Source organism: Thalia democratica, chromosome 4 (genome assembly GCF_965202585.1).
Source record: "Thalia democratica chromosome 4, ktThaDemo2.hap1.1, whole genome shotgun sequence".
Classification (NCBI taxonomy): domain Eukaryota; kingdom Metazoa; phylum Chordata; class Thaliacea; order Salpida; family Salpidae; genus Thalia; species Thalia democratica.
Genome location: NC_139168.1, coordinates 58,850,047 through 58,863,423, shown reverse-complemented (window position 1 = coordinate 58,863,423; position 13,377 = coordinate 58,850,047). Strand labels below are relative to the sequence as shown.

The 13,377-nt window shown below is 23.9% G+C and overlaps 1 protein-coding gene across 1 annotated transcript in view; it reads left to right on the top strand.

The window, feature by feature from the left end:
* Window positions 1-11,429, top strand: part of LOC145833986 (transmembrane protein 181-like) — an 11,731-nt gene extending 302 nt beyond the window's left edge. The window contains exons 3-12 of the mRNA XM_082941284.1: window positions 611-701; window positions 1,971-2,206; window positions 3,154-3,234; window positions 5,056-5,155; window positions 6,199-6,266; window positions 7,896-8,038; window positions 8,148-8,205; window positions 10,457-10,605; window positions 10,711-10,877; window positions 11,165-11,429. Coding sequence (XP_082797410.1) covers window positions 611-701; window positions 1,971-2,206; window positions 3,154-3,234; window positions 5,056-5,155; window positions 6,199-6,266; window positions 7,896-8,038; window positions 8,148-8,205; window positions 10,457-10,605; window positions 10,711-10,877; window positions 11,165-11,196 — 1,125 coding nt within the window. The 3' untranslated portion in view covers window positions 11,197-11,429. The remainder of the gene's footprint in view (window positions 1-610; window positions 702-1,970; window positions 2,207-3,153; window positions 3,235-5,055; window positions 5,156-6,198; window positions 6,267-7,895; window positions 8,039-8,147; window positions 8,206-10,456; window positions 10,606-10,710; window positions 10,878-11,164) is intronic.
* The last annotated feature ends 1,948 nt before the right edge of the window (window positions 11,430-13,377 follow it).

The following is a 13,377-nucleotide window of genomic DNA, read 5'->3' as shown; positions in this document are numbered from 1 at the left end:
AACTTTTAGCTATTGAAGTGATTTAAGTTTGTGGTTTAAGAAATCTTTATGTTATACTTTATAGATTAGTAAAACTTGGATAAAATTTTAATTTTTATCTAGTTTTTTAACAATGTTTACTACTGTTAATTTGTACAAGTAGTTTTTCTACTTTTGAAACTTAATTAGTTTATTTTTACATTTTATTATGCTAACAATTATTTTCAGGATTCTTTAAGCATTTAAATGTTTTTTGTAAACAATTAAAAAAGTTAATTCAAGTATGAATACTTTTTTACAAACTTTTTAAAGGTATTTCTATATAACTTAATAATATCTTATATGTCTTTTAAGCATAAAAAAAAGTCTTGACTTACTTTAATATGCATATGTGTACTGTTAGTCTGACATTATTAGTTATACAATAATAAGTAGTTTAGTATAGCCCATATGTAAAATTTATTTGTACCAAAAACGAAAATTATTTGTTTGTTTCATCATAAATTTAAGTTAGTTTTGTAGTTAAGGAGTAGCAGCCCTACTATTATTTAATTAAAAAGTAGTTTTTTAATATACTGTAAAAGTTGCTTTTATCTAGCCTGACATGAATTTTCATTAACTATTTTTACAGTCAGGACCTTTTACATTTACTTCACCGACATTCAGTTTGTTTAATCAAAAAATTTGGCTTTTTGCAAATATCAAAATTCTAAATAATAAAGGTAAGTTACAATTTTTTTCTAAATAAAAGTTAACTTCTATACTTACTCTTCAATTGTTTTATTAAATCAAAAAATCTTAATAAATAAAGTTTTTGTAACTAAGTATGTTGTTCAAAAAAAGTCAATGTTGTTTTATAAAATAAAAATTGTAAATTTCATATCTTAAAACTTAAATTTGAATTTATTACAAATATGCAAACAATATTTTTCCTTATTTACATTTTTTAAAATACTAAAAGTACAATTACTTTTAAGTTAATGTTTTATATTTTTTAACTAAGAAAAGCACAGTGCACAAGCAATTAAAATTTAACAATTTTGTTTTTGAATAGTTTTTTTTGTAATTGGTGGCCAAAATACCAAGTTTCTAGTGCATTTAGACTCTCAAACCAAGTTTAAGAATTCTGTTTAGAACAAAAATTATGCCAGTTTTTTTTTAAGTACTATTTGCACTTTTTTGTTATGGACTTTAAAAACAAAAACCAAGAATAATAAAATATAATATAAAAATAATTACCAAGAATACGGAAATTAGCTATAAGTTGCTAAATATAAATGTGTATATTTTTTAAAACCATAATTTCAGTAGATGTTTATAAAATTATAAGAACATTATGAGAAAATCCATAAGCTATGTGTCTTTTAATTTTTAAACAGTTATGTTTGTTAATGGCCTAATTAAGTTTTATTTTAAGTTTCATTGAAAAATTTCTTTATTGCAAGTTCTTTTTGGTTATCAAAAACTTATATTTTAGACCTACTAAAAGTTACAAATAGCTAAAACACAAAAAAATAGCTAAGTATGTATTTAACTTGCCTCATTTTTAGTTTAAAGTAAACCTACTTTTTGTATAAAAAAGAATAAAACAAAAGCATAACTACAACACTACTACTTAAAATATAACAACTTTTGTTTTGATAATAATTTATGCTTATATTCAAAAATGTAATTCATATAACTCTTTGCTACATTAAAAATTTATTTTCAATAAGATTTAAAAATATTAATTTCATACACTAGTTAGCTTTTTATGTTAAGTTCAGCATAACTTTAGTTCACTATGAATTGTTTCAATTTCTTTCGAAGAGCATACATAATATTTTTGACAATAAGGTATGAGTTTAAATATAAAAATAATTACTTAATATTTATGTTTCCTTACCTTGATTTTAAAGACCTTGGTTTCGTTTTATAACATAAAATAAGATATAGAGTTAAATACATCCACAAAAATGAGTACATTGATTAATGCATTTTTTAACTTACAGATGTAAAAGTGAACGAAAAAGTAAACATTTCAGTTGTTCTATTTCCAATTAACCACGATGGATCAGGATCCTCTGGTGTAAGCACGTTTGTAAAAAATCGTCATTTAATCTGCAACTCTAACAAGTGTGAACCGCTTAATGTTCTGCATTTTGGATACATTGCCTACTCTAAAATGAACTTGGAAATTTCATTTAGTCCTTTTAAAAACCTAACTGTTTCACAAATAAGTTTTGAGGTACGTTTTTTAGTTCTGAAAATATATGTAAAACAAACTCTATATAATTGATATACAGTTTATATGTATAAAAATGAAAACAAACATTACTTTTAGAAACAATTAGCAAACAACATTTTTTTAATTAGTTAAAAGCTAATGACACACATATTGTACAGCAATCTTACTATTGAATTTTCAATTTGATTCCTATGTCATAAAACTTGTAGGTGTTGTATAAATTTTTAATTTCATTAATTTTTATTTTTTAAATACCTCTAAAAAATATTCGATTGTTAGATATTAAACCTAAAAGGATGGTGATGTAGTCTTTTTTTTTTGTTTAAATTATAATTTGATCTACTATACTTTTGAAGCATAGAGCTCTACAGTACAAACTTAAAAAACTTTATCATTAAATTAGTTTTACATTAACTCTTTTTCAGTAAAGCGTTAGTTTGTTTGTATAAGCTTATTATCATAGATTCAGATTCTAATAGATTAAGTTTTAAAATAAAAACTACTTATGCTATTCGATGGTGAAAATTTATACTATTACTTCATATAAAGAGATTAGCTATTTTGTTTATAAAATATTAGTTATGGTTTTGTCAGCATAAAGTTCAATATTTTTCTTAAAAGTTTTATACCATGTTTGTTTTGCTTAAAGATGAAAAAAATAACTTGAAAATTAATAAAATGTTTAAGTACTTAGTTAGCTAACTTCTATTTTCTGTATTAACTAGCTAAAAAAAATAAATTAATTGACCTTTCTGATAATAATTTTAAAGTTCGTTTTTAAAGAGTTTAATCAAACGATATTCTGCAATCAAAAAAAAATTGTGTAGTTTACTTTGTGTTCAAATATACTTTTTCTAAGATATCAATTTTAATTATGTTTATACATGTCTTAAATTAAACTATTTTCTAGGTTATATGTATGTTTTCAATTTTAAACATTTTTACAGTTCAAATCTTACAATCCTGCATTCACCCAGTATGAGTTGTGGTTTCGATTTTCTCTAGTTGTAATCACATTTCTTATAACAGTGAGCCTTGGTTTTATACGTTCCAAAAATATGCAGTTAATTTAATAAAGAATTATGTTATACATAATTGTATGTTTTTAGCTAAAACTTTTTATAACTTTCAATAATTGAGTGTGTTGTAGTTTATGTAAGCAAAATTAAGTGAATTCATAATTTATTTAAGTAAGAAAAAAAAGTTTACTATGGTTTTATGGGCAACTAAATTGTACCATTCAAACTGTATCAGTAGTGCAGGGGTCGGCAAGCTGTGGCGCGCCAGGCAAACATTTCTTGCTCGTGACATGCTTTTTAGAAAAAAATACAACTAATTTAGATAGAAGCATGTTTATTTAAAAAAACAATAGTTTTTTTCTTTTTGTGATTCTGAGGAAACAGTGTTACCATGTTATTTCTGTTTATTTAGGTACATATACACTCTTATTTAGATAAAACTTTTTTAAAAAGTCCCGCAAAAAACTTCTTTAGTAAAAATGGTCTATAGTTCAAAAAAACTGCTGATCCCTCATGTAGTGCGTGATGAAGTTTTTTAAAGTTTACAAAACAGATGCATTATTGTCGAATGTTTGTGTTGATGTTTTTCAACTAAAACTGTTAGAACAATCTTTTTAACTAATGAAAGGGTTGTCACAAAACCTGGAATTTTGAAAAAAAACTGGAATTTAACAATTTAAGATAAAAATACCTGGAAAAACTTGGAATTTTAAGCAAAAATCAATCAAAAACCTGGAATTTCCAAAAAAATTTACATGTGAAGTAGTAAAATTTTGATTTGACACAAAAAATCTATCATATGATATAGACAAAACATTTTTGTCATTAACAAAATGATTTTTATAAAAAACACATTTAAAGTAGCTTTACAGTATCTTTTCAATGTATTATACTACTTTACACATTTTTTAACCTTTAACTTAACTTTAAACTAAAATAGACAGAAAAGCGTGTGCTTTCAAAAATCTGGAAGAAATTCAGAAAACCTGGAAAATATTTCTCAAAAATCATTGGCAACTCTGTAAAGATATTAAGGGCATATGAGAAGGGATAAATCACTTTTTTTCACAACTTTGTTTTGTTGAGTTTTAAGTAAGCTAAAAGTTTCTTTTTACATATTTAAAAAAATTAAAAATAATTTTGGAGATTTAGCGGATCAAAGTCGGAGACTACAATAGGCTCCTTATGGGAGGCAAAAAGTAAAAATGCAAAAAAAGACTATTTCACTAAAAATCTATCTACTTCCACCTTTTGTGAGATAATTTCTTCAAACTTTTATGAATTTTTCCTTGCAATAAAAAACTCAGTAGGCACAAAATTAAGAAAATAATTTTATAACAAAACTAGAAAAATAAGGGTTCTTTGTCATAAAGTTTTGTTTTATTTAATTTTGCAACTATAAAGTTTTTAAATGTTGCAAGGAATATTTCCCGAAAATTTGAAGTAGTAGGAGGAGATAGACTTTTAGTGATTTCTAGTTATTAGCTGTTTTAGTTTTGCACCTCTTCTAAATAACCTATTGTGGTCTTTTACAGGCTAGATCCCAAAGATTATTTTTAGTTTTAAAATCTGTAGAAATAAACTTGTAGCTTAGTTGAAACTAAACATATTAAGATCAAATTGTGAAAAAGTGATAACCTCCCTATGCCCTTGACTTATTTTCTAACTCATTCAAGTTTAATTTGAAAATAAATGATATTACGTTTTTATTCTTTTCTAGGTTTTTTTAACATACTTTAATAAAAATTAAGTGTTTAATTTTATTTTATTTAAAGTTAAGTCATTATGCTTTTAATATTTATCTTAACAACTATTTTAAAATATGTTTAGGGATATTTTGCCCACTTAATGAGACGCTTTTATCTAAGAAATTGGACAGTTGAACAAAAATGGATAGCAGTTGTTTTACCTTTATTACTGCTTTGCAATGGTTAATTGTTATTTTATAATATACAAAATAATTGTAAACTACTGTAGTTGTAACTTTCTTGATCATATATGTACTTTATAAAATGACAATTTTTTTCTATCTTTTAACTCCAGACTTTTAACTAAAACATTTTTTCATTTTAAGAATATTTTACACGTTTGTCTTAGAGATTAATTTTAAATGTTTAAAATAACTTTACTTGTATAATGTTCGAGTACAAAGCAAAATCAATATAAAGTCTAACAATTTTCATTAGCTTAGTTTTTTATGCTGTATTGTAAACTAATGTGAAAATCTCTCTGTTTAAATCATCTTTTTTGTGACAAAGAATGAAATATAAATCTTTTAATGCAATTTTTATGTAATCAAGTAGAAGTTTGCCAGAGTAATAAATTTAGATAACTAAAACTTTGACATCTTGTTCAAATACAACTAAGTTAGTTTTAACTAATATAATAAGTAAGCTTAGAATTAAAAGACTATATATTACACAATAAACCAACAAAAAAGCTAAAACTAATCAAGTTACATATAACTTAAAAGGTGTATAATATTAATTTTTTTGTAAGTTAATGATAGAGTGTTGCGATATACTAAAAGTTAGAACTTACTAAATTTATAATTGGTCCTAATCATATCTGTTTTTGGTTAGTTAAAATTAAAGTTTACACTAAATTATTTTTACCGTTCTTTAAAGTTGTTGTAAAATTATATTTGAAAAGTTATACAGATTAATATTTAGAAGTATTTTTTAAGTAACATAAAATGTATTAACTATTTAAAATTTATTATACAAAATTAATCAGTTAGTTTTATTTAATAGCTTATATTAATTATCTTTAATACTCAAATGATTGTATTCTATTTTTATGAAGTTAAAATCTTTAAATTTCCTTAGAAGCAAAATTACTTACATAAAAACTTAAAAAACCAGAAGCATGCTTAGGAAATTGCAAGCTTAATTTGTTTTAAATAGTATTTAAAAATTATTACTAACATTTATACGATAAAAAGATTATTTTTATACAAACAAATTTCAACAGGTCCATTATACCCATTGAATTTTCTTTATACAAGTTGTATACCTTCGATGTTAAATGAGATTTTTCAAGTTCGTTTTTTATAATGATGCAAAATTTTTTAGTTTTTGTAAAAAAAAAACATTGAGGAAAAATATTAATGCATACAAATTTTATACGGTACTGAAGAAGAAAATTTTCATTATAAATTATGGTTTTATATTAACGTAGTGCACAAAATAATCTATATATATATATAACTACTTTTTTATTATTTTATCAGTGGATTAAGAATTGTAGATTTAGTCCATTGCAATATAGTCTTTCATTAATTTATTTCAAGGGATAAAAAAATTCATAGTTTCATTAATTTTTATGATATTTTTTTCCTCCTAAGTTACGTAAGATAGTTAAAAATAATCATCGATATTGCTTTAAAGTGAATAGGTTTACTATAATTTTGTTACTGTTAAAGATTTCATGAACATTATTAATGTTTGTTTTGGTTTTATACCAGTATATTTCTTAATAAATAGATTTTTCAAAATTGGATATTCTCATTGAAAAACGTTACAAACATTTCAATAGATAACAATGGTAATTTTTCTTTTTAAAGATTAAGTTATAGTTAAGCATTATTAATTTCAAAAGTTATATAAATGACCTAAAGTTTTTTATTGATGTTTAAGTTAAATTGAATCTGTAGACTCCAACTTTAAACATGTTAACAAAAAGATTACAAAACAGACTTGCAGTAGTTTGTAAGAGTTAAACAACTCTCTTACTTTATCGCCTCAGGGTAGCTTAGTTTTTCACTTAAATATAGTTTGCAAGTTTAAAAAAACACAAATTCATGATTATTTTTATTGATAAAATAGTAAAAAGTAAAAAAGGTAGGTTATTATAAAAATGAAATTAAAATTAATCGAAGAAAAAACTGTTTAAAAATTAGTAAAGCAAACAATTAATTATACTTTTTATTAGTTTTTAATTATTTACTAAAAGTTAAAAAAATCATAAAAAACTAATTGAATTTTTCGTCTACTTAGAAGGTTTTAAGATCTGATTAATATTAAGTTAAGTACCTGAATGAAAAAATAAAAAAGGTCTGAATTCAAAAAAACCGATTATTTTTTGTTAGCAGACAAACTTAAAATTGAAGTAAATTACTTAAAGTTTGCAAATGTTTAGAATTAGTCGTAGTAATAATGTAACTGATTTAGTATTACAGAAAAGTTGTTGGAAGTTTTATATAAAGAATAGGACGTAGCTACGTATTTATGAATACAATTGATATTCGGAACTAGTTTCCATCCTTAAAGTATTATGATATAATAAGTACAAAGTATTTAGTAACAATGCATAAAAAAACATTCTTTAATAAATTATAAAACCGTTATATAATTTATATAGTATATAAAAAACTTTTAAACTTATTAATTTTAAATTTTTATGTTAAAAAATGTACATATTTGTATGTTTAATTTTACTCAAATTTGTTTCATTTCTTAATTTTTTTAAATTAGTTGTGTATGAGGATAGTTAGTAGGAAATTATGCGTGCAATTTTCAATAACTACAATTGTATTTATGAAATTAATTTTCATAGAGTAGCAGCCTTGTAAGATATGTTTTGAACTAATAGCAGGAAAATTCATTGTATTTTTATCATTGGTAAATGTCAGCTGCTTTTTTATAGCAATTAATTAATAATGTCAACAGGCATGCTTTATGCTTGGACTGCTTATGATGTGGTTGTGTGCATACGATGGTGTCTCGTATAATAAATGCAGCTACTTACTTCCCAAGCTCTTCGTTTGCATCCCATTGTGGCTTTTGGCGGTTCTCGTCGGAATTTGGCATCAGTTTGCTGATTTATTAGTTTGAAGCTAAAAAACTTTCATATTAGTTTTTTTTTTTCGAGTGTTTTATATTTTTATTAACTAGTATTTCTAAGGAACCTTTAATTTTTAGGTACAGTCAAGATCAGGATCCGACGTTTAGTTTGAAGCTAGACACGCACAATTTTTTAGTTAGTTTATAATATAGAAAAGTTGGTAAAAAAAAATGATATTTCAAATTATTTAAAGGTACTTATTGTAATATCTTCAAAACACAAAACCTTAGTTGACAATTATTATTTTAGTTTGTTTTACTGCTTTACGTTCCTTTTAACTTTATAACCTGGTTTCTCAAACAAAATTTTGTGCTTGTGTTGTAATACAATAATATAAAACAGTGTTTTTTAAATGTTACCTGTAGTTACACTTAGTTAAATACATAAAGAATATTACTGTTCAAAAATATAAATTTAAGCGTTTGTTAACAAAAGATCCTAGCGAAACAAGTTCACTGGAATATATAATAATAACAAACTGTACAGTATACTTTCTTCATTACACTAACACATGTTTCTGTGTCTTAACGGATTAAAGAACTTTAACGAAGCTCTGTAAAAAATAAGTACTGTAAGGAAAGATTAGAAATTAAAGTAGGTATATACAAGTGTCCATTAAGTTATAGTAGTTTATGTATGGCACTGTAATTTAGTTTTTGGTCAGTGCTTTATGGGTAAGTATACACCATGACTTAATGAGTAATGTAGGTAATGGAAAAAACCGAACAACTTTGTAGTATAAATTAACTAGCTTGTCCTAATGTTTATATATAACAGCTTAATATTGTGAAGTAATTATTAGATATTTTTTTTTAATGATTAGTAACCAGTAAATGTTTCGAATTAGTACTTCCTTGATTTCATGTAAGTAGTTTATATTATGATTTGCTATTTTATTTTGTAGTTTTACTTTTATTTATTAAATTTAGACTTAATGATTACAAATATTATACAGTGGATTTAACATTACGTATTTTATCTATTATTATCAATTATTATATAAAACCTATAGCAATTATTTTTATTTTTAATGGACACATGTATATACCTATTTCAGCTTCTATTCTTTCCTTACAGTACTTATTTTTTACAGAGCTCCGTTAAAGTGTGTTAATCCGTTAACTCACAGAAACATGTGTTAGTGTGATGAAGAAAGGGTACTGTATAATTTGTTCAGTGAACTTGTTTCGCTAGGATCTTTTGTTAACAAACGCTTAAATTTATATTTTGAATAGTTTAACAATATTATCCATTTTATTTGAATGAATAGTAAATATATACTTAAAATAAGAGTGGAAGTTATGTTTTTTCTAAAGATTGTTTTAGATGTTTCTTAACTGATTTTAGTTATAAAAAGATTCTAAAAACAGTCAAATTGTACTGCATATGAAAAAAAGACTTTCGAGTATTTTTATCGTCAGACAGACTAACAGCTTAAAAACTTAAAGGTGTTCTTCTAACAAGACTAAAATTAAGAAGTAACACAGTCATGACGTAGATAATTCTATTATTGTGCAAGAACATAAGTATTGTAATAAATACAATATTACTTTTACTGTCATTGAAAAAATGAAACAAATGCACGCTTTTTGTTTTACAAGTTCCTACGTTTTATTTAAAACATTTTAAAGTGAAAAACGGCTGAAAATATATACAATTAATATTATGCATTGTCTTTGCCACTTGAGATAAAAAAAGGTTTTAAATTTATTATTGTGCAACTAATTTTTGTAAGCAAATAAAACATATTTATAAAAGATAACGAGTTTCCGTAATTAAACAGCATAGTTGAGTTGTTTAAGACAAAAACTTTATATAACAAAACTTAAAATAAGATTTATCTTTTTTTCAAACTTTATGTTGTAAGTTGTTGCATTTAAAGTGATAAAAATATGGTATTTTTTGTCTATACTTATGACTAATTGTAGGCAATTTATCTATGTGCTTTCTAAATAGTCCATTTCGATAAGGTTATTTGTTTGAATCTGTAATATTAATTAGGGTTTTTTTTTTGTCGATACTTTTGTTTGATGTTTGTGTGCATGCAGCAGTTCAAGGTCAGATCGATGATTTGCTGATCATGTTTTACCAGCTTTCCCTGTGAGAGCTCCACTTTAGTGAAAAGGACGTAATTGTAACAACTTGATATTCAACACCCCTATAGTAATTATCTACAAATAAAATCAATTATATCATTATAAGTTTAATTTTAGTAATAAACTGTCTAAATAAATTTTCTAGTGTGAATAGAACTAATGCTTTAGCTATTTACTATGCACAGTTTTTGTAAAGTTTTAGAACAACTGCTGTAAAATGCTAAAATTAAAACAAAATTATTAGTTCTAAAACTGTAGCACTATTTTATATTTTACTAATTTAACAACAGGCAATAAAAGTCGTGTTCTATGTGCTGGTATCAACTTATCTTCTGTACATTTCCTACCTAATGGTGGCCTCATTCAAACAAAACAACCACTTTATTTCAGTCAAAATAAAGTTTTTAACTGCGATAAACTTGTGTCTGATAATTTTTTGGTATGTTTTTTATGTATTTTGCACGAAAACTCGCTTAACTAGTTTGATTTTTTCAAAGTTTATTAAACTGATTGTAGCAATTTTTTTATAAGTTTTATTTCGCAGTTTTGCGTTTTTTCTTTTGACGTTCGGGAGGAACGTTCTCATAAGCAGGGAGTTTTCAAGCGCACTCTTCCACTATGAAAACTCCTTTGAGCTAGTTTTTATGTACGGAATAATAAACTTGTACGTGTACACACTTGCCTTCATGTATTCGCCTGCTAAATTCATAGGTAGGTAAACTTTTTTATTGAATATGAATTGCAATTTCATATTTAAAAAAATTATATTTATTAAACTTGATTTCAATATTTTTATTCTGTATAATAAATCATACTAGTAAATATAATTAACAATGTTAATTTACTTTTTGTAAAAATTTAAAGAATTGAAATTTTTAATTTTACTTGGTTGATTTTTAAGACTTTTATTGTTTTGAAACAATAATTTTTCTTTTAATTTATAAGTTTTTTATTTTTTTTTATTAGTAGGGCAAAAATAATTAACTGTTTTTTTAAAGGTAATGGAGAAAACTCAACAATTTTGTCGTAGTAATTTTTTTTTCTGATCCATATTTAAACATATGTAAATTTAGCATATTTTATTTTGTACAAAATAAATGGATGATGCTGTGCAAGAAAATTTTTTTTAAATAAAATTTCTTGGCTTGTTAAACAAATGATTTAGTTCATTATAATGATAAAAATATTATAAAATATCTTATAAGTTTCAGATCAAGCTGTTTTATATAAAAATTAAAAGAATGTTATTTTTTTTTATTAAAAATTTTATTTTTTAACCTGAAAACAAATATAGTCTAAAATATTTATTTACATAGTGTTAGATAGTATAAAATGTTTTCCTTTGGTCAAAAATATCTTTCATTTGTGTTTTATAACAATTTTTTTATTAAAAAAAAACTAGTGTTTGTAAATTATCTAACAAATTGTATAATTTTAAGTAATACGTTGTAAAATACTCTTATAGGCAATTATATTTATAAACCTAACTGTTTTATCAATAATATAGCTTATTTCTTACTTAGATACACTGCTAAGATTTTTCTTATATTAGGGTAAAAATTTTTTCTTTACTTACTACACAACATTGTTTCAATCTATATTATATTAATTTCATTACTTTAAGCTTATTTGGAAAAGGTTAACTTAAAGGTTTTTTTCAAAATATTTTTGTGAAGTTTTAAAGATAAATCTTACATATTTGTTTTTTATACTACATATATTGAAAATAAAACTTTAATTTTTACTTATGTTATTAAAGTACGTACTAACATTAAAACGGGTGTCACAAAATCGAATTATTTCAGTTGTTTAAAGTACTAAGGTTACTTGGGTAATTGTTGGATATCTCAGATAGTTGAGAGATATGAGATATAAATATCTAATTAACCTAGTTTTAGAGCAAGGCTTGACCGACTTCTATAAATAAAAGACCAATTAACCTAAAAAAAATTGTCGCTAGCCGCACTGTATAGTAAAAAAGTCTTCCGCACACAGTTGGTCCGCAACTGAAAGTAGTAAAACAAAATCTTTTTTTTTTTAATTAGTGACCAGAAGGCCATTTTTCTAGTGTATTTAGAGCTCTAACCCAAATTTAAAAATTCCTTTTACAACAGAAGTCATGCCAGTTGGTGCGAGACGATTGAATAGTTTTTACAAAGATCATATTTTGATGTCGTTAAAAACTATAAAACTATATATATTTAGAAAAAACTTTTTTAAAACTCTTAAGCTTTATTTTATTTTTCATGATTATACTTCAAATAGTTCTAGTTTAAAATTTATTTAAGATATTTTTGCCACATGCAAAATAAAAAAAATATCTTTTTTGCAGTTTTTTGTCCTTAACTAGTAAACATTCAAAGATTGTGAAAAACTTGGTAACTGGGACTATAATTGTATTTATCAAAAAAGCTGTCTGATTTGTACATGATTGATCTGAGTTGATTGTAATAAAGTTAACAAAAAAGGTCTGTAAATACGATCTTTTTTAATTAAGAAAACCTTTTATCTTCATATACCGTTTTAGCTATTTTGACAGCATATATGTTTTTCATTATAACTTTATCAATAAATTAAATACAACATGTATTTTTAATCTTAAAATTTGGCATATTGCATCTGCTTAACATCTAAAATTTTTTTTTATAAGATTAACTTGCTTAGTTTATAATAACCCTACTTTCCATTTTTAAAAATGCAGTGCAGTAAAGGCAATTTAGAAAGATACTACTTAGGTTTGATAAATTTAGTTCTAATAACAGTTGTTTTACTTAGATTTAAAAGTTCAGTAACTATAATCTCGGTCTACTTTAGTTTTTAATTGTTTCATAAGATTTACAGATATTAATTTTAAACAAAAATTCAATCTCTATTTGTGTTTAATTGCGATATTAATTCAGTGAAGTGCCGGCAGCACATATATTTAAAAAATTCAGAAATTTGTCAGTTTTGAAACTAAATCAACTTTCTAAAAATCTCACTCCAGAAGAGGCCAACTTTATTAGTCTATAAATATAAAACTTTAGCTTTTTTCAATGTTTTATATAAAATAATTATTCGTTTATTAAGTTATCAAAATTTAGCGAAATGATTCTTAAACTAGTTGTTAAGCTACTTAAAATTAAATTATTTTTTTAAAAACTAGGTATTTTTTACGTTGCACTATATTGTCTAAGCTTTTACGACTAAAAAGTAGGTCGCTTACTTATTA